Here is a 21,344-nt window from a genome sequence, read left to right as displayed (position 1 = left end):
GTAACCATATCAGAACAGTCCATAGACACCTGTAGCGACATTCTCATGACCATCTGTCCCTCACCACTGGTGATTCCATCTAGCAGTACTTTTTACCCAGGACCAAGATTAAATAGAACAAAGTCCTGCACCAGTGTAAATTTCTTCCCCTGAAGTAGTTTTCTAATCTAGAGAGTAAGAAATTAAAATAGATCCCTAATCCTGAAGGCCTCTGAGAATGCACATTCAAAGGAATATTATAAACAAGAATAAAATAGCCTTGGTTCAAGGGGGAATGGATGAATAAAACAGTAGTAAAGATTTCTGAAAGAAGAATAGCAACAGTAAGATATGTGCTGAAGTTGGCTGCTTTCAGTCTGGAGACTTTTTTATAACACGGATGGGATAAACCTGAATTTATGCCAGGTCAGTCTTTTAGTAAAATATAGAATTAACTTTGTGTGGCTCTTCTGTGGTTTTCAGGAGTAGGAATTAATGTTGAACTGGATAGGGTTGATAACATGCTACTAAAGTTTTAGGCCTGATCAGGAACAAAGACTTTGTCTACACTGGACAGCTTTTTAGCTGTAATTCATAATTAGAATAGCCCCAGGATCATTAACAATGAGGGCAACTGTAGCAAAGAATGGAGTAGAGCTTAATTGTCCTGTCTACAATTCTGTTGGCAGCACTGTAACCATGTTGGTCTCAGGATATGAGACAGACAAGGAAGGTGAGGTAATATTTTATTGGACCAAATTCTGCTGGTGAAAGGGAAAAGCTTTTGAGCTACACTATGTTCTTCTTCAGGTCTGTGAAAGGTAATCAAGAATGTCACAGGTAAATACAAAATGGAACAGAGTGTTGCAGCAAAGGTGAATTATGACTAAAAAGATTTTAACTGCACAGATGCAGCCAAAGAGAAATGAAGTAAGGTCACTATTAAACGCACATTTTTTAAAGAAAGTAAACCCACAGTTTCCCAACCCGGGAGATGGGTTCCTAAAGGAAGAAAGAGCATGTTGGCCTATACATTTCAAACCTACTCCCTAATCAGAGGCTAGAGACCATTGCCTTTCCCACCTCATGGTATTCGGTACAGGCAATTTTTCATATTTCCCTCACAAGATATCTGTCCAACACTACGTTACAGGCTAGATACCCTACTCTGCACCGTTCACTTCCTATATTTGGTCAGACAACTATATTACATATTTCAGACTGATGTCAGGCACCAACTTTCTATTTCCACCCGGCATATACTACCCTATATACCCTTACTGATTTGTCTAAAATAACTCATGTATATGACAAACAGACTGGATGGAGGTTATATCATTATACAATAGAAGGCTTTGTGATCGTAATTCACACAAGAAGCCAGTTAGCTGGGAATACAATCATAGAAGTGTAGGACTGTAAGGGACCTCAATATGTCATCTAGTCCAGTCTTCTGCACTCAAGGCAGGACTACGTAACCACTAGACAATTCCTGACAGTTGTTTGTCTAACCTTGTCTTAGAAACCTCCAATGATGGGAGATTCCACAGCCTCCCTAGGCAATTTGTTAAAGCGCTTAACTACCCTGATAGGAAGTTTTTTCTAATGTCCAACCTAAACCTCTCTTGCTGCAATTTAAGCCCGTTGCTGCTTGTCCTATCCTCAGAGGTTAACAAGAACCATTTTTCACCTTCCTCCTTGTAATAACCTTTTATGTACTTGAAAACTATCACATCCCCCCTCAGCCTTCTCTTCTCCAAACTAAACACACACAATTTATTCAACCTTCCCTCATAAGTCATGTTTTCTAGACCTTTAACCATTTTTGTTGCTCATATCTGAACTTTCTCCAATTTGTCCACATCTTTCCTGAAATGTGGTGCCCAGAACTGGACACAATACTCCAGCTGAGGCCTTATCAGTGCGGAGGAGAGTGGAAGACTTACTTCTCATGTCTTGCTTACCACACTCCTCCTAATACATCCCAGAATTATGTTCATTTTTTTGCGCACACAACAGTATTACACTGACTCATATTTAGCTTGTGACCCACTATAACTCCTAGATCCTTTTCTGCAGTACTCCCTCCTAGGCAGTCATTTCCCATTTTATGTGCGCGCAATTGATTGTTTCTTCCTAAGTAGAGTACTCTGCCTTTGTCCTTATTGAATTTCATCCTATTTACTTCAGACCATTTCTCCAGATCATTTTGAATTTTAATCCTATCCTTCAAAGCACTTGCAACCGCTCCCAGAGTAGTATCATCCATAAACTTTATAAGTGTATTCTCTATACCATTATCTAAATAATTTATGAAGATATTGAAGAGGTGCTGATCTCCCAATACCCAGTACCATTTGCACAAATTTTTGCAGTGCTATAGACACACAGAGACCCAGATTGAGCAAGGCCTTAAGCATGGAATGGTTCCATTGACTGGAAAGGATGGGTGAGGGGGAAGCACTGCCTGTCGCAGACAATTTTGTAGGCTATTCGTCATACTGCCATTCAGACCCATGACTATCAATCTCTTACACAGAAAGGAGAGGAAGACACATTTTGAAGAAAAATAATTTGATAAATATGTTAATGATTTTACCTTTTTGTTCCCACTCTGTGGTTTGGGGCAATATCAATTGTATCTGTAGCTGAATCATGTCTCACTGCCAGTCCTAAATCCGCAATACAACACGTTCCATTCTTTTTTACCAATATATTTTTTGATTTCAAGTCTCTATGAGCAATGGCTGGTTTTCCTGCATAGGAGGAGGGGAAAAAAAGGGTAGAAGAGGTAAAAGTCCCAAAACAAATCCCTACTACTAACTAAAGAATGTTTCAGAAATCCTCTATTACATATTCTCACCTGGGTGAGGAGTTCAAGATTTTGAGGTTATGAATCAAAGTATCACATTTGTATCTATAATGTGAAGGGTTGATGTGGAGTTATAAATGTAAGTTTCATTTAAACCTGCTTGAAGGAAACAGAAGGATGTGCTATATTGGTAGAACAGCAGTGATCTACATATGTGAAATTTGTAGGTTAATATAATCACTATATTCTAGGAATTTAGCAGTGATTTGTCTATAGCTGAAGGGGGGGGAAGTACTAGCTAGAGTCACACTTTCATCTTTGTACAGTTGTGACTATAAAACAATAGCAAAAATTTTTCTGAGTAAACAGAACAATACATTATATTGAACATCACTGGAGGTTGTTTTGGAAAGACTATTCATATGACTTGAGCAGCTAATGCATAACAAAAATGGTGTAATAAGCTAATGTCTTTGGTGTAGCAACAATTTTTTTTATACAATTGTGCCTTCTAGGTACTAACATAATACTGTATGATAATAACAGAAATGTTGAGACAGCACTTTCATTCTAAAGTCTTGTGTTTAACTACTTATAACTTTGAGCAAAGATTATCCTTTGGAATGACATTACTTATAAAACTTAGTTTCAAAGCAGAAGCGTTTGTTTACCACGAACCCCACTAACAATTTCAATGTTCATCCAAGCATACTTAATAGAGATCTTTTTAAAATGAAAGGAACTATTGAAGGAAAGAATTGTTGTCTACCAATGCCTGTAAGGGCTTGTCTACATGAACATTTAGTTTGTGCTAAGCTACGGTGTGAATCTACACCAGTCTAGTCTGCCCCACACTGAACTGTCTGTATGAACCTTGCTGATGAACAGTTAGTGTGCTTTAAACTACTCTGCTCTGAAATGGAAATAGATGAAACCACACTAATGAACTGTTTGTCCATGTGGACCCTGTTGACATGCACTGCTAGTGCATGGCAGAAGCAGACCCCAGCTTGCAGTGAACTAAATGTTCATGTAGACGAGTCCCAACCTGAAGTTAAAGGAAACTGATCTTGTGAGATATGTCTGCATGATCCTACGGTACTATACTTGCTCAATGCTGCAGAGGAAAGCAAAAAGTACCAAGGCTCCCTGCAAGCATGTCCCAGAAGAAGATTCCATCTAAACTTTCAAATTTTTCCATCAGTTCAAATACCATAGTTAAGGTTATAAACCTATACAAGTCCGAAGATAATGACTACATCCAAATCATTCTTTTCTGTGAATGCTGATCCACTTATTTTAAAGCACTTTACACATTCAAAAAGCATTACAATCAATCTTTACTATATACCCATCGCTGTGGATACAGTAAGTAATTAATCACATTTTACAAATATGAAAACTAAGGCTGAGGTATAACTTGCTCAAGGCCATACAGCAACTCAGTGGCACAGCCAAGACTAAACACTGATCAAATTCTGGAATACAACATTTTGTTGAAATTCTAGGGGAAGCCTTCTACATAAATAATTTTCACTGGGGAGAGAGAGATTAGGTTGGATTGGATTTTTTTTTTTTTTTTGGTAAGACCCCAATTTGCAACTTCTGTATCTTCAAAACATGATAAACACCAGTACAAATATTTACCTAAAACAATTCCCTTTGGGTAGTGCCTATGTTTTGCCCATAGCTGCCAAGCTCACAGCAGGACCAATATGCTGCAGAACTATCTTCACTTATATGAAGCCTCATTGGTCTCTTCTGTTCTTTCTAAGGCACATAGGTTAGCCTCTTGAGGACTGAATGCTTTAGTTAGACTAAAGACTTTAGTCATCTGGGCAAAAATTAATGGGCTGTGGTGTACAGGAAGTCAGACAAGAAGATCTAATGTTTCCTCTGGCCTTAAACTCTATGAAACAATGTAATTTAATTTCACCTCTTTAAATTATAACAACTTTCCTGAGTCTCCCTGTGTAGATAAGCCCTTATAGCTCAGACAGTGTCTGTAGAGCAGTGGTAGGTAACCTGCGGACCGTGGGCCACACACAGCCCATCAGGGTAATCTGCTGGCGGGCCGTGAGACAGTTTGTTTACATTGACTGTCCACAGGCACAGGTGCCCGCAGCTTCCAGTGGCCGCAATTTGCTGTTCCCAGCCAATGGGAGCCACAGGAAGTGGCGCAGCCCACAGGTACGTGGTGGCCACCACTTCCCACAGCTCCCATTGGCCGAGAATGATTAACTGTGGCCACTGGGAGCTGCGGACAGTCAATGTAAACAAACTGTCTCGCGGCCCGCCAGCAGATTACCCTGATGGACTACGTGTAGCCCGCAGGCCACAGATTGCCCACCACTGCTGTAGAGGAAGAAATCAGTGTTGAGCAACTTTCCTGACACCAAAGCCACACCGCTCTGCTATTACTTTTCCTTTTCTCCACTTACAGAATGTGTTTTACACACACACAACACTTATAATGGAAGTCTTAATTAGGAGTGAAAAGAAATTGAGACCAGTCTGAAATATAATTTCAGGATTTTGTGTTTTCCTTAGGATACAAGACATAAGCCACAATCTGTGTTCAATAAAATATTTGAAGAATGTTCTAGGATTTATGAAAAATCCAACTCCTTACGAAATACTGAAAAATCAGCTCCTTTTGCTGCTAAGAATATTCTTTCTCCAGATAAAAAGAAAAAAATGTTTCCAGAGTAACTATTTTTTCTTGTCTTGTTTTTCTGACAAGTAGGTACTGCAGCTAATCTCTCTCAAAATAAAGAACATTTTAAAGTAAACTCTTATGTTTTGAGACTTGAGTCACAGGCCTGTAGCATTTTGGCATATAAAAAAAATTATGAGAAAATTCCACTCAGATGTGTTACATATGGTATTGACATTTTTAACACTTTATTGGTTTTATTCCACGCACTGAAGGTTAGCATGCACCCAGTGCACTTGAGCTGAAGAATTTTGGTCAGCAGTATCCAACAGGGAGGTGCATGAACCCTGAGTGTCCTCATGCCTCTAGTTGAAAGAATAAAGGACACCTCAACAATTCTGCCCATCCAGTTCCTTTGCACTGGAATCTTGAGGATACTAGACTACAGTAGCAGCAATGTAGTGTGTGTGTGTGTCAGAGAATGTGGGTACACAACATCTTGAACCATAACTACTTTATAGGTAAGTAACCATTTCTTTGAGTGTCTGTACATATATTCCACTGTAGATGCCTCCCCCAACCAGTACACCTTTGGTGGCAGAAAATCAGAATCTATTTGAACTCTCTTACCAAAGTTTGCATCAGCTCTGGATGCTTCAATGATGGCATAATGTTGAGCAAATGTGTACCAAAGACTGAGCTGTTGCTTTACAAAAGTCTTTGACTTGATCATTGCTAAGAAAAGCCATAGAAGTAGCTTGAACCCTAGCAGACTGTACAGTAATCCTTGCTGGTGGTGTCACCTTTGCTAGGTCATAACAAATCCTGATAAAGGCAGTGATCCAGCTGGAAATTCTTCGATACTACTGTCTGGCTTCTCATTCTCTCTGCATAAGCTACAAAGAGTCTTAGTGAGGATCTATCTTTTTATATAGACTGGAGAAAACTGAAAATGCCCTACAAATATCCAGTGAGTACAGCTATCATCCCTGAAAGCATGTGGTTTAGGAAGAACATTGGTAAATTTATGACACTGGTTTAGGTGGAATTCAAGACCACTTTTGATAAGAATTTGTGGTGAAGCCTTAATGAGACCTTATTCTTGTTAAAAAAAAAAAAAAACACACTGTATATGGGCATGTGACATGAAAATTTCCCACAATATTTTTGTGAGATCTTACTAGGTAAGTTTATGTATCATTGTGGGCCATAGATTATATGTAATTCCATGGGGGGAGGGTGACTACAGCTCCTGCAAGAACTAAGAACAGCAGAGGGTGAGATTAGGCAAATTCATTCACTTTGTAACCCCTCCAGAGAAGTACCATCACCTGGACAGGTTCACATGCGCTAGCTCAAACTGGATTTTCCAGAGACCAGACAAGGAAAGGACTCTTGGATAAATATCTTGAGTTTAAATGACTCAGGGCCTTCTTTTCTGATCCAACAAACGGACAAAGTTCTGTCCCAGGAGGAGGGGAAGCAATCCTTGCAGAAGAATTGGAAGGACTGACACTGATCCAAGCCCTCAATGGAGTTGCAGGGGGTGAGGGCACAGGGATGATCGTTGGCAAGCTATTTTATCTTGTATATAGGGTTGGAGGGGAAGGGGTTGGGGGGGGAGGGGGGAGGAAGAGAGAGAAACAGTTTCTCTACAAAGCTTTTATGTGGAATAAAATGTGTTTGCCTGGAAAGTGCTGGGTGGTAATTACAGCTGTTCATAGCTTTTGAAGAGAAAACAGAGTGCAGATGCTAGCATAGGCCTGCACAACATGCAGCCCATGGGGGCTCACTGTGCAGCCCACGGGGGTTGAGTAGGCAAGCGGCGGGTGAAGGAGCGGGGCTGAGTAGGCAAGTGGGCGGGCAATGGCGGGGAGTGAGTAGGTGAGCCGGGGGAGGGGGGCTGAGGAGGCGAGCAGCGAATCGGTGGCTGACCTGTTCTACTGATCTGGTCTAGCTCTTATCTCCTCTCCCAGGGCCAGCTCCAGGCACCAGCAAAACAAGCAGGTGCTGGGGGCGGTACATTTCTAGGGGTGGCATTCTGGCGCCGGCCATCATAGGTGCAGACTCTGGGGCCTGGGGAAAGACTGCCCCTGCCACCCCAGCTTGCCTCCGCTCCGCCTGATCCCCTGAGCTCGCCGCCGCCACTCCGCTCCCTCCCCCCCTCCCAGGCTTGCCACGCGCAAAACCGCTATTTCGCGCAGCAAGGCTAGGAGGGAAAGAGAAGCCGAGCAGCAGGCCCTCAGGGGAGGCGGTGGTGGAGTGGAGGTGAGCTGGAGCGGGGAGTGGTTCCTCTACTCCCCCTGTTACTTCCTGTGGCCCCCCCCCCCGACCTAGCTCATCTCCGCTCCGCCTGCTCCCCTGAACGCACTGCTGCTCCACTTCTCCACCCTCCCTTGCCTGAGAGGGAGTGGAGAGAAGCGGAGCGGCAGCGCACCCAGGGGAGCAGGCGGAGCGGAGGTGAGGCAGGGTGGGAGGTCATGGGGGGCCCGCAGGAAGCAATGGCGGGGGGGAAATGCGGCACACCGGGGGACGAGGTGGGGCTGGGGATTTGGGGAAGGGGTTTGGAAGGGGTGGAGTAGGGGCGGGGCCGGGGGCAGAGGGGCACAAAGAAAAGGGGGGGCAGCCAAAAATTTTTTTGCTTGGGGCAGCAAAAATCCTAGAGCCTGCCCTCCCCTCTCCAAGGGTTGCAGCTGTCTGGAGGTGCCTGCCTTCCACACCTTCCTCATTCACACCTCATTCATTCAACAGGGCAATTGATTACAAAGTGGGGGGGAAGATCTTATTCTACTTTAGCAAAAAGACATTTTTCTTTTACCTTAATTATACTACCTTAGGGGCCCGCTATAACAAATTACCAAGGTTTAATACTGCTGTTTTGGTGGGGTGGTGCTGGGGAAGGAGGGTTTGTTTCCGCAGGGCAGGTGGTACTGGGGGGGGGTGTTTTGGCAGTGCTGGGGGGATTGTTTCTGGGGTGCAGTGGGGGTGTTTTGGGGGGCTGCGGGGGGTTGGCGGCTCTTGGGGGGGTTTTGGCCCTCAACTGTTTTCTTTGGAGTAATATGGCCCTCGCCGCTTTACAAGTTGTGCAGGCCTGTGCTAGCACATAGTCTGGCTTATGGGGATATTATAGTGTATGCAGAAAACTGAGCATCTGGGAAAAAGCCCTGGTCAAGAGGGAGAGTGACATGTGTCTCTATCCAAGTGGTGACAGCTGATTAGCTGGGAGCTTAGAGTGGTGCTATTGGTGGACCACGGAGGGGAAACACAGGAACACTTGCCCTGAACAGCAACGGGGGAGCCTGCTATTTAAGCTTGCAGCTCTCCCACTGTTATTACAACTGGAAAAGCTGTCTTAGGTGATAAGTAGAAGAGAGAACATAAGGCTAAGGGCTCAACTGGCAGTCCCATAAATCCTGCTAATACCAAATTAACGTCCCAGGAAAGAAGAGATTCCTGTTAGTGAGTAAACCGTTATGAGGCCTTTTAAAAATATTCTTACCATGGGATGGGAGAACATTGAACATGCCTGGAGAGGAGAGTGAATGCAAGAGATGGCTGTCAGGTGCGATTAAAACAAAAACCCTCCAGCCTTATTTTAACATAACTTGGACCTGCACTTTGACTGGAGACTGATGGGTGCAAGTGGAGCATTTTTCCCACTTAGCTATTAAAGTGATTCTACTTTTGACTCTTGCTGCTAGTGAGGACATTTTGAACATTATGTGAACACACACTCTCCAATGCAGTTAGACACTCATCATCCACATTGAGACAGAGACTGAAGCTCAGGGTGCACAATTTAGTCATGATTCAGAGCCTGTCCTTGACCAACAATAAAGTAATTGGAGGTTGTAGTGATAGGGTTAGAAGATCAAAGCATGAATAATGCTGTGGCCATCCTAGGGCTATTAATCATTCCAGTTGGTTATGTTTCAACTTTCTGATAACACTAATAATCATACAATACTTCTAGATCACAGGGAAATAGGAATACATGTGTTAGTGATCCTGGGTTCTAGCTGGCCCTGGAGCAGAAGTGACATTTTGTTTTCTTGGTTGCAAACAGATCGATGTTGGGGAACCCCTATTTGTTGAATATCCACACTACTTTGTTTTTCAGGACCATTTAGGATTTTCAACTAAGTACCTCCTGAGTTGATCCACCAACATGTTCTGCATGTCAAGCGACATGAAGCTTTGATAGTGATGTCGTTCCAAATGCAGAAGTCCCAAACTTGTGCCCAGAGGTTCAATTTTCTTGGTTGCAGGGTAGTCCTCAGACCCCTCCCCCACCACCAGTCCCCCTTTTGGGTATGAAAAAAATATCTGGAGTAGAAACCTTCCCACATGCTGTAAAGCAATCTCCTCTACTGCTCTCAGAGCTAGAATACACTGTATCTCTTAAAGCAGTACCATCTCATGAAAATGGTCCCTGAATAAGAAAGGGGAAGGTGGGTGAGGTAGGGCAAGGACTGAAATTGGATTGTATATCCCAGTACCATAGACTGTCTGGAACCATCAATCAATAGTTATGGAGTTCCAGAGACTGAGGTACAACAGGTTCCCCAAAGAAGGGGACAGTCACATTCTGGGGTGCAATCCAGAGCAGTGAAGAGTTGTCACCTCTTGGACTTACAAGTGCCTCACAATCCCTTGCCCCTTTGACTCTCCACCTGGGATGGCCACAGCCAGCAACAAGCATGGACTCTAAGTTTTGGGCAGACCTGGCCCAATGCTTTGGATCCTGAAGCCTGCCTGTAACACCACAGATTTCTCTTGGCTTCCACCACCTTTGGTTAAGAACTGGTATGGTGACTCCACACACTCCTCAGCCCAGTTTTCCCACAAAGTGAAAAGTCCAGCCCTGCACTAGAACAATCAGAGGGATATTAAGGTTCATTGCCCTTTTAAAGGAGTCAATATTCAACAGTTTGTTACTTGAATTGGAGCTACAAAACAGTTCAGTTTAAATGCAGCACTGGATTGGTTTAGATTAAAAACAAAAACAGAAGATAGGTTTTTAAGTCAATTAAAGTAGAAGGTAACTTAGAAATGGTTACCAGCAAATAAAAGTGAAAACATGTATCTACATCAACTTTATCTAGCAAGTTTCAGTTCAAGACTTTATTTAAGATGGCCTTTTTCACCCCCAGTCTTCCAGCAGGTTGGTGAGTGATCCGCTCCTCGATCAGACTCTCTCCCAGAGGCCCAAAGGTGCTGGGGCCTTTATCTTCTTAGGTCAAAGAGATAAAGGGGCAGAAAACCTTAAGTTTATAGTTCAGTGAACCTGTGAAGTAAATTCTTCTGAAGGTTAACCCTCAAAGTAAAGTTTATCCAATGAGGAAGGCAACATGGAATCTGGTGGTGAACAAGGCTCCATGCTTTATTTCTTCACACACTTGTGTTTACTCAATTGCAAATTGTTTGGTTTCCTGCCATCTCCTTCTACAGCTGTCTTGAGGACCCTATTTACTACTGTATGTAATTGAGGTAAACACAGTCCTTTGTTTAGGATAGATCTGTTTAACAACTTTTGCTAAGGCAGGGCTGTCTGCTTTTGAACATGTGCTAACTGTACCACAGGGGGAGAGAAGGGGGCAGGATTCATAACTGCATATAATTTTGCTACATACATTTCCTTATTATATTGACTAGCAAGTTATTAGTTTTCAAAATAACTCAAGGCATATTTTGTACAAATATTACTGCAATACTGTGTAGGGTGTGGTGCTTTCAAATCACAGACAGATAGGGAAGATCAAAATGACTAGAGCGCTGCTCTTGATGAAGCAGTCAAATTGGCTGCCTTGATGTTGGAAGAGGCTGATGGGTAAAGCCTGTTGATGCAGAAGCCTATGACTTTCTTAGTAGAAACTTATCCTGCTTTCAAGGAATCAGCTTTCCTAGGCTGGAAGCTAGGCTGTCAATGATATTGAGGCCTATGCTGCCTTCTTTTGGGGCTGAGGCATACATTCTTAGTAACCTTAATGTTGCTCTTGATTCTTTATGGCATGTAAAGCCTCAGTCTTCTTGCTGAAGAGGCGGCACCCACCAGAGGGCAGGCCCTCAACAGTGGTTAGGGCTTCCCTTGGTGTATGTTGTGTGTGGAGACAAAGACCTCTGCATGGTGAAAATTGCCATGGATCTGAAGGCTATAGCTGCTGCATTGAGAGTTGACTGCAGTCATGTCCTGGCTACTAGCTGGCCTTCAGTGACAATAGATTTAAACTCCTCCTCCATACACTATTCAGTAAAGCCCAGCTAATAAAGTCATATTTCAATAATAAAGTCCGTTAGTTAGTGATTCTCATTTGGAGGCTAGATGCAGAATAAGTCTTCCTTCCAAAGGAATCAGTCCTCTTTGGCTCCTAATCTTTTTGTAATTTGTAATGTTCCTGCTTCGACCTCCTGTTTTCTGCTCCCACCACCACACTACCCGGAGCAGGATGACTAAAGAACTGCCATCTGGTGACAACAATCCACTTTCTTTGAAGTCTGTGCCGGAGAAGCTTGGCATGGTCCAACAATCCTCCATTGATGGTTAAAGCTACTCACCCAGTCCCAGTTGTGTGTAATCTAATCAACAGTTTAAGGTTCTCTTGGGCAACTTCTGCAGGAAAAATACTCCTCTGGTAAGGCTCATGTGGTGCCAGTCGGTGTACCTGGAGCCCTTATATTTGAAGGTTTCAGAGGTATGATTGGCTTTGCCAGTACTGAGGCCACTGTCTGAGTGGCCTGCATAGGAAAGTCTGGTGCCAACATACAGAGTAAGTCTCTGGCTCCCATAATTGCTGGAGGAGTTGATGGCACCCAGTGGTTTCTGTGCTGGGGTCATTTGTACCTGAAGAGTAGATAGTACAGTAGGTACCTGCTTCATCAGTACCTATGCCAATGAGCCAATATAGATGGTAATGGCAAGCAATGCTGTAGTGCTCTTGAAGTTAGCTTGGTACCAAACAGCTTCTGGGGTACCATTTCAGCTGAGATACAATAGTGGAGTCCCCAACAGGTGTGTGAGGATCCTTTCTGGATCTTGAACTACCCTTGAGCTCTGAAGAACTGGATGTCTTGGGGCCCTTAATGACTGACCCAACGACAAAAGACCAGTACCTCTTCTCCCTCTATCAGAGGTTGAGGGCTTCAGTGAAGGAGCAGCTGAGTAGAAACAGCTGCCAGAGAACTTCTAGGAGGCGAGGCAATGCACTTCACTTATCTGTCCAAGAAAGGCTTGGATTGGTGGTCAAGCATATATTCCTCTCCATGAGTAACCCCTGAGACAGGAGTCTCTTGATTTTTAAGTCTTCTTACAAAAAGATAGGAAAACTGAACATCTGTCCACAACATGGTCATCACCTAGGCAGATAAGGCATCTAGTATGCTCATTAACAAGCAGGACTTCCTTACAAGACAGATAGTTCTTATTAAAGTCCAGGGACTTCTGCATGACTATTTGGTAGCAAGTATCACTCCAGGAACAGAAATTAAAAAAAAAAAAAAAAAAAGTCTAAAAGGAGAACAAAGGAAACACTATAAAAGTCAAGGCTAACTACATACTAACTCACTATTTACAGAAGAAAGTGAGCTTATCAGCAGCCTGTCTTGTGCTCTGAGGCATCACTGGAACTTGCAACCACATGTTGTGAGAATAAACAGAGGGAAGTGGACAGCTGTCCCAACAGGTACTACTGACCAAAAGCCCCTAGCTTGGGTGCACTGGGTGTACATGCACTGAGAGTGAAATATATAGACATACAAGCAATCTAAGAAGAACCGGGATACTACATAAGGGTCTTTTAGACATTCTTTAAAAAAAAAAAAAACATCTAAAAAAACAAAAAAACACCCCACTCAAACAGCTATTAAACTGGTCACATTTTGTTGCCAGATAATACATGATCTGCAGATTAATTTACAATTTTAAGAAATTGTCCACTTTTGCAGATGGATATACCTGCACAGCTGGTGTAAGAGAATATACACATTCAGCTTAATCCTATTACTAAATATAACTACACATTTGTGCAACAATTCAAACGATACCATCTCAAGCAGCAGACAAACTCAAATATGGACAAGGTCTTCAATTGCTAGATCTTTCCTATAATTCTGATAATTTTCACTATTGAAATAGGTCTCCAAATGCCCCATTTCCTTTTAGGATCATAAGGTCACATGAGACTGAACCCTTATAAAGTTACCTTGTGTGCCAACAATCTCCATGTGAAGATGTGCAAGTCCACTGGCAGTGGACAAAGCTAGCTTTATCATTCCTTCCACAGTAACGGTATACCTGTTTAGGTAATCAAAGAGTGATCCATGCTCATGATAATCTGACACCAACCAGAGCTGAGTCCATGTACCATTGTCTGCAAAATAAGATATTAGAAGTAAATAAAGTTGCCCAGCAAACCAAATTGCTTTTTTTAAATGTACCAACTATAAAAGTTGGGAGTTACATTTTATAATGAGCTCCATGTAATCAGGTCATTATGTTTTCTATTTTTATTCCAAAAGTGCCTGAAGGCCTCCTATAAGCGTTGGAGCCTTCTGTGCTAGACACTGAACAAACAGCGCAGAAGACAGTCCCTAACCCAAACAGTTCACAATCTAAAAGACAAGACAAATAGATATAGGCAAACAGAAAAGTAACTTGCCAGAAGCACAGTACAATTTTTTTCCTCAGTTTTTTCCCTTTGTATAACACCCCCTCCCTACAGTGCCGGTGCATCCATTAGGCAAACTAGGCAGCTGCCTAGGGCGCCAAGATTTGAGGGCGCCAAAAAGCGGTGCCCAAAATGTCTGGGATGCTCACCCGCCACCGGCTAAATGTGTAACCCTCTTTGATCAGCTCCAGCCGCCAAGGAAGTGATGTAATTCCTCCTCCGGCTGCGCTGCACTGCTCCCTGCTGCTGTGTCTCTTCCCCAGGGCCCAGCCCTGCCCCCACTCCCCTGAGCTCTGCACAAAGGCCGGGGCTGCACTCACCGGCAGCAGGAAGTACAGAGACCTGGCCCCAGCCGCGCCGCTGGTGAGTGCTGGGGGGTGGTTCCCCCCTGCTCCCCTAAGCCAGCCCCGACCCCCCAGAGGCCGGGCCTCCCACACGGAAGCCTGGGGCAACCCCCCACACACGGGGGGGCTGCGTGGGGCCCAAGAATATCTAGGGATGGCCCTGGTACCTACCACCCTGCCCTCAGCCAGCCCCACACCCCCTGCCCTGCCTGCAGCCAGCCCCGCACCCCCACCCAACCCCTGCAGCACCCCCGTGCCCCAAGCCAGCCAGCCCCCCCCACACACACGTCTCCAGCCAACCCCGCACCCCATCTGCAACAAGCTGCGCATCGCCCCTGCCCGAAGCCAGCCAGCCTGCCCCACACCCCCTGTCCTGCCTGCAGCCAGCCCTGCACCGCCAACCCCGCACCACCTCCATCCAACCCCTGCAGCACCCCCGTGCCCCGTCTCCAGCCAACCCTACACCCCATCTCCAACCAGCTCCGCATCCCCTGCCCTGCCCGAAGCCAGCCAACCCCTGCACTCCCCTTTCTCCAGCCAGCCCTTGCTGCACTCGTGCCCGAAGCCAGCCAGCCCCACACCCCCAGCTCCAGCCAACCCCGCACCCCATCTCCAACCAGCTCCGCATCCGCTGCCCTGCCCGAAGCCAGCCAGCCCTCACACCCGTCTCCAGCCAACCCCTGCCGCACCCCCCTGCCCCAAGCGAGCCCCACACCCTGTCAGGTTATTAATTTATTTTCATTAAATATGTAATCTAAATAATGAAATTAATACATTTTCAAGCCGAATATGTATTAATTCTAATGAACAATGCCATATTATGTAGTATTCATTTTTGAAAGTTTATAATAAGCGATGCTCCGGGGGGAGGGCTGGGGGTGGGAGGCGCAAGGTGGAAGTTTCGCCTAGGGCGCAAAATATCCTTGTACCGGCCCTGCCTCCCTACTGTGCCAACTTCCCCTGCGCCCAGCTGCTAGTCAAATTTCTTCAGTCCTTGCTCATCCCAGTTGTCCTCCTTCCAGCTGTAAGCAACAATCATTTTGGGAGACAAATCTCCAAATTATAAAAAACAAGCAAAGATCTGCTTTCTTGGCTGCTTCCTCTGCCTGCAACGAGGGCACCTGTGTACAAGCCTGATTCTCATCTCAGGGGAGGCAGGTGGCTCACATGGCCCAAGTCTGCCATTATATACGGATTAGTCTTCTCCTCCCACACCCACTCCAGACAGTAACACCAGTGCAAATAACGAGACTCTGGATTCTACTGACCACTCAGTCCATTCTCAAGTTGAGATTTCCATAAGGGGGGGAGGAGGGGGAGGGGACAAAAAAAAAAAAAACAGAAAAATAAACAGTAAAATATGAATGGAAGGGAGCCGAGGGGGAAAAAAAAATAAAGGCCATTCTTACAATTAACATTCCACATTCCTGGGACTTCTCTCCCCTATTCTAGAAGGGAGAAGGGTTTACAGACAATGAAGGGACAACATGTATTAGTATCAAAGGGTTAAGAAATGGCATTCCCTTTTCTGAGAAAGCAAAAGCACATAGAAATTAGAACACAGAACTTGGAATCAAGCAACCTGCTTGTTTTTTTAATCACTGCCACTAGCTTGCTGCATGACTGTGGGTTAAACAGTTCTACAAGATGGCGATAATGCACACTCACTTTTCTCAGACCTAGAGATGACATGCACTAGGTACGTGCAAATTTGCCACAGATTTAGATCAGTGGACATCAAATACCAGGAACCTCAAAGATTAAAAAATAAAAAACACAGAAGATACAGTATGAAGGGAATTCAGAATGTGAAACTTGAATATTCAGTCTTTCACTGGAATTTTTCTTCTTTTGACCCAGAGAGCAGAAACGTCAGTTGCAAGACTTTTGTTTTTAAACCAGACAAAGCAATCCTGCCATTGAATAGGCTTCCCTAATATATTTAAAATAAAACAAAAAACCTCTTTGAATAGTGGGAGTCATTCAGATAACTTTATCCTTATTGTAAAACAAACCCCTTTCTCTCCTTAAAAAAAAAAAAAAAAAAAAAAACCACCCTACTATTCCTCAACATAGTCCTATTATGGCAACCATACTCCGCACTACCTTTCAAGTATAAATTCTTTGTGCTAAGGACTCTGTACGTGACATATGTATAATATACCTGATCTTAATTCAAAAAGCATGGTAAGAGGGAAAGAAAGGCGAGAAAAGGAAGGTCCTTAGTCTTTCAGACATGCCGATGAACAGGACCTTGAAAGGATTCAGTTTCCAAAGACCAAAACTGAAATCTCAAGGAAAGGTACCAAAGTCTACAAGATTCTTAGACTCCTCTGCGGATATTAAGGGAGGCCAGAGGTTTTTGGCTATGAGATTTTAAAAATAGAAAATCTTCAAATAGAGAAAAAAGGAGAGAGCTGCATCTGCGTCAAACCCACCAATTTCTGCTAGCGGAAAACAGTGAAGTCAGATCTTGCTATATTCATGCCAGTACCAATGCCAACAAAGCTCTTGGTCTATGGTACCAGGGACAGTTGAGGTCCAGTCTTAACTGAAACGTTACACAAATGTTTGGTAGAAAAGATATTAGAAATAATCAGACACCATGACCCTTCAAAAGATGGCCAAGAAAGCTTCCACCAGTTCTCTAGTCGTTCACTAAAAACAGAAGACCATACTCTTGAGATGTCTCTCTCTAAACCACGGGGAAAAATTGCTGTAGACAAAAACTTTTGTGCAGTCTTTACACACTGTTTTAAGGAATGCAGAGGTTGGACTTGTTGAAGAGGAGGATCCTGAATGGTGTGCCACTGGCAAAATATGTGGTGAAGCACAATGGAATCCATCTTCCACTTGTGCTCTTGAGAAAAGTGCCTGCTGACTGTATCCACAGTCACATTCTAAGCTCCTGGAAGGTAAGCGGCTGTGAGGACAATCTGATTGCATATGCACCAATTACAAAGCTTGACAGCTTTGGTGCAGCGAGTCCCTCCTTGTCAGCAGATATAGAATATGCATGACATGTTGTCCTTCGTGACCTTTATGTGTTTGCCCTGTTCAATGGTAAAAATTGGGGACTGACCTATCCGACTGCCTTGAGTTCTAGGTGGTTGATGTACAGAGTTTCCTCTTGAGGTCCACCTGCCCTGAGCTGTGTGGGTGTCCAAATGTGCTCCCCAATCTAACAGGGATGCATCCATCGTTATATATTCTTCAGGGAAGGGTGGGCAAGACTCCTGCACAGATGTATGGAAAGCAGTGCATTTAGACTATATGCTCAGCGACTAAACAGTCCTAAACCACCTCTGAAGGCAAAGTAGTCGCAGTCTTGCATGGTCTATAATGGAACTACCAGCTGCTATGTTCCAACAGCTGAAGCCAGTCCCTGACCCAAGTTTGAGGGCTGATCTGGATTGTGTTGACCATGTCAGCTAGGGCCACAAATCAATGCACTGAGAGGCAGATGCTTGCTGCTATTGAACTGAGCTAAGCTCCTATTAATTCTAATCTTCGTAAAGGGGTCAAGGTGGATATTTCTGAATAGTCAACTGTAGGCCCAGTTTGAGGAAGGTCTATGGCCTTGCAAGTTGCTAGTGAAGTGTTTTACTTGGAACAACTTTTCAGAAGCCAATCATCTAGGTAAGGGAATACCAGAATTCCTCTCTGTGAAGGTGTGCCTCTACTATTGATAAAACTTTCTAGGAGACCCTTGGGGCAGATGAGAAGACAAAAAGAAGCACCCTTTACTGACCAACAATAGATCCAGCAAGCTGGGCTCAGTGGAAGGAGCTGGAGGAGAGGTGCTTAGCATACCCCAGCTGATCAGCTGTCTCCCCCAGCAGGAGGGAGACAGCTGATTGCCCAGCAGGAAGGGGAAGATAGATTAAGAACTGAGCTCCAGCAAGCTGGGCTCCTGCAGGCAGGCTTTGCCGGCTTCCCCCAGCATGCTGCATTGCATAGCCAGTGCGGCAGGAAGGGGGCAGGGTGTCTCCCAGCAGGAAGGAGACAGACTGCTAATCGGCAAGGCAGGGAGGGGGAAAGAACTGAGCTCCAGCAAGCTGGGCTCCTGGGGAGGAGGAGAGGCTGGGGCCTTGGGGAAGAAGGGGGTCAGTTGGGGCATGCCCCCCTATAGGGGGAAGGCAGGGGCACCCACCCACCAGTCAACTGTTTATGGGGTCCTTGGGGGCCCACGAGCCATCAGCTGTTCGGCTGGGGTGGGGGCAGTAGGGTAGCTAGGGGAGTGCTGTTTAGCTAGTTTTTGGCCACCAGCCAATCAGCAAGGGGAACTATTCCTGGAGCAGGGGCTGAGCGAAGAGACCCCACCAGTGAGGTGCAGCCCCACCTCCTTCTCCTACCTGCTCCTTATGGCACTGTGGCAGTAGCAGGTGTGCTTTCTCTGGCTCTGCAGCAGCAGCACTTAACCTCTCACCCAACTAAAGGCAGCCAGTAGCAGCAGCTGGTAAGTGTACTTCAAAGGGGGTCTTTCTTGTGGAGGGGGAGGAGACTGGAAACCCCCGAGGTGGTTGTGAGAGCCAGCACCTGGCTGCTGGTGGGATGGCTGTCTGCATGGTGGGGGGCAGGGGGCTAGGCCAGAGGCATCTCCAAAAACATCCCCTGCACCCCCACAGCACAGAGAGAGAGTGCCAGCCCCTGCCGGGCAGCCGGACCAGGACAGGAATGGGGGGGGGGAGGTGCGTCTCCTGTGGGGTGTGGTGTCCCTGCTTGCCCTCCCTGCCCAGACAGAGACGCCTGCCTCTCAGAGACAGTGGCCATGTAGTGTGCTTGGTTCCCCCTCCCTGGCATCTGGGTGCTGCCTCTTAGGGGGTGAAGGGTGAAAGGGAAGAGGCAGTGGGGAAGGGATAGGGGTGGGGTTGGGGGCGGGTAGGAGAGGAGAGGAAAACTATCAGGGAAAATCTTCATAGCAGTACAATCTCTGCCTTGGGGGTGTAGATGGAATTGTCTCCCAAGGGACGGCTGGAACTATCTGCTGTGCTCTCTCTGAGCTGTGGGGTGAAAACATATGTGTTTAGTCCATGTGCTCTGGCAAACACAAGTCCAGGCACCATGTCGGGGGGGGGCAGGGAGAGGTAGCCTGATTTTCCCTCTCCTATCAGAGGAAACCTGAATTGTCTCCTAAGCGAAGGGCTTGTCTTGTGATCATGTTGGGAGGAGGAGGGGTGGGGGGTATTGCTGAGTCCCAGGGTTGAGTAATTCTCTGGTGATGGTGGTCATTAAATTATTGTCATTCACTTTGCACACAATGGCTGGTGATGGTTGTTTAACATCCACCCAGCCATTTGGTCAAGTGCCTTGTTTCTTGGGAATTGCTTTCTGTAAAGTCTCTAATTTCATCCCACTCTCCTGTGAGTACAAATTCTGGTTTTAAGGACCTGGATCCCATATTGCCTTGCACTGGGATTGGGAATTAGTGCCCTGCAACTCCTCCTATTGTGCCAGTGTAGAGCCTGCTGTTAGTACAGCTATTTGCAGGTTCCCTTGTGTTTAGCTGAACCTTTGGACTCAGTTTAGTGGGGATGGACTCAGACTGAGATCACTATCCTGCTGTATGGATCCCAGTGTGCTTGTACTGTGAATTTTTGGCATGCACGTGTGGCTCTATTTATCTCATTGTGCTGGTGCTACTTCCTTGGTGTGATGATCGTGAAAATAGTGTCCTGGTGTGATGGTGGTCACTCTGTGCTGTTCATGTGAATCTTGCATTTTTGTATGCAATGTTGGTGTAGACCTGTTCCCAGGAAATTAGAGTCACAAGGTGGGTGAAGGAATATCTTTTATTGGAGCAACTTTTGTTGGTGAGAGAGACACAAGCTTTGGAGCTTTCATGGAGTTCTTTCTTCCTGAAGAAGAGTTCTGTGAAAGCTCAAAGCTTGTCTCTCTCACCAACAGAAGCTGGTCCAATAAAAAAATATTTTACCTCACCTACTTTGATATATATTACCCCGCCCCCTATTACCTCACCATTTATCCTAATCCTTCGAGATTGTACCACATTTTTCTGACCTTGACAATAAATAGCACAGTTGCAGAACGATCCTTTACCCGACTTAAACTTATAAAGTCCTACCTGCGCTCTACAATGGATAGATTGTCTGGGTTAGTTTTGCTCTCCATTGAAAGACAATTGGCTACTGAAGTAGATTATAATAAAGTAATAGATAACTTTGCTAGAATGAAGCTTAGACGAAAGAGGCTGTTTTAGTTGCTTCATAGATCATATTGTTTTGATCTTATCTTTGAAATATAAAATAAATAAATAACGTGTCATGTTTTGATTTTATATACAATACTGTAAACCTTTTTTATATTTTAAATGCAAAATAACACTTATAAAACAATACCATTCTTGTTTTTATTTTAAGTAAAAAATAAATATGTATAACAAATTTTAAGTATGTAACTAGTAATTTGATATGGCAGCGGGTGGCGCCTTTTTTTATGTGTTCGCTCCCCCTGATGTTAGAACCTGGCTACGCCACTGTGCAGAGATATTCTGGTGAGCAGTTGGCCTTCTGCAATTATTGCCTAGAACTGATCTCTGTGTTCTGCTGATAAAACACTCAAAGTTCAGCTCGGTATAATCTATATGTTGTACTTTGCCATCAATGTCTGGTTGCTGGCAATTCTAAATTGTAAAGTAGATGCCAAATATGATTTTTCTGCTCAACAGGTCGAAGTGCTTATGATCTTTATCATAGGGTGTAGATATAGTATGGTGCTGCCTTCCACATTTGTTATCCACCTTGACCACCAAGGAGTTAGAGGGACGAGAAAATAAAAACGTTGAGCCCTTAAAGGGGGACATAATATTTTTATCCACTGTCTTGCACATTGGCAAAATTGTGGTCAGAGTGTGCCAGATAACAAGGCCC

General features: G+C 44.7%; 1 protein-coding gene across 6 annotated transcripts in view; it reads right to left on the bottom strand.

Annotated features, from left to right (window-relative positions):
• Positions 1-21,344, bottom strand: part of TGFBR1 (transforming growth factor beta receptor 1) — a 71,654-nt gene that overhangs the window by 17,975 nt on the left and 32,335 nt on the right. For 4 of the 6 annotated variants that reach the window (XR_010598480.1, XM_065584088.1, XM_065584086.1 and 1 more), the window contains 2 exons: positions 13,646-13,813; positions 2,579-2,735 (listed from right to left, as the gene is read on the bottom strand). Coding sequence is in view for 4 of the 6 variants with exons in the window: in XM_065584088.1 (XP_065440160.1) it covers positions 2,579-2,735; positions 13,646-13,813 (325 nt within the window). In the remaining 2 variants the exon portion in view is untranslated. The remainder of the gene's footprint in view (positions 1-2,578; positions 2,736-13,645; positions 13,814-21,344) is intronic. The other 2 variants (XR_010598481.1, XM_065584087.1) reach the window with 1 other exon arrangement.

This window comes from Chrysemys picta, chromosome 2 (genome assembly GCF_011386835.1).
Source record: "Chrysemys picta bellii isolate R12L10 chromosome 2, ASM1138683v2, whole genome shotgun sequence".
NCBI lineage: Eukaryota > Metazoa > Chordata > Testudines > Emydidae > Chrysemys > Chrysemys picta.
The sequence above is the reverse complement of the archived record's forward strand: the minus strand, read 5'-3'. Positions and strand labels throughout refer to the sequence as shown.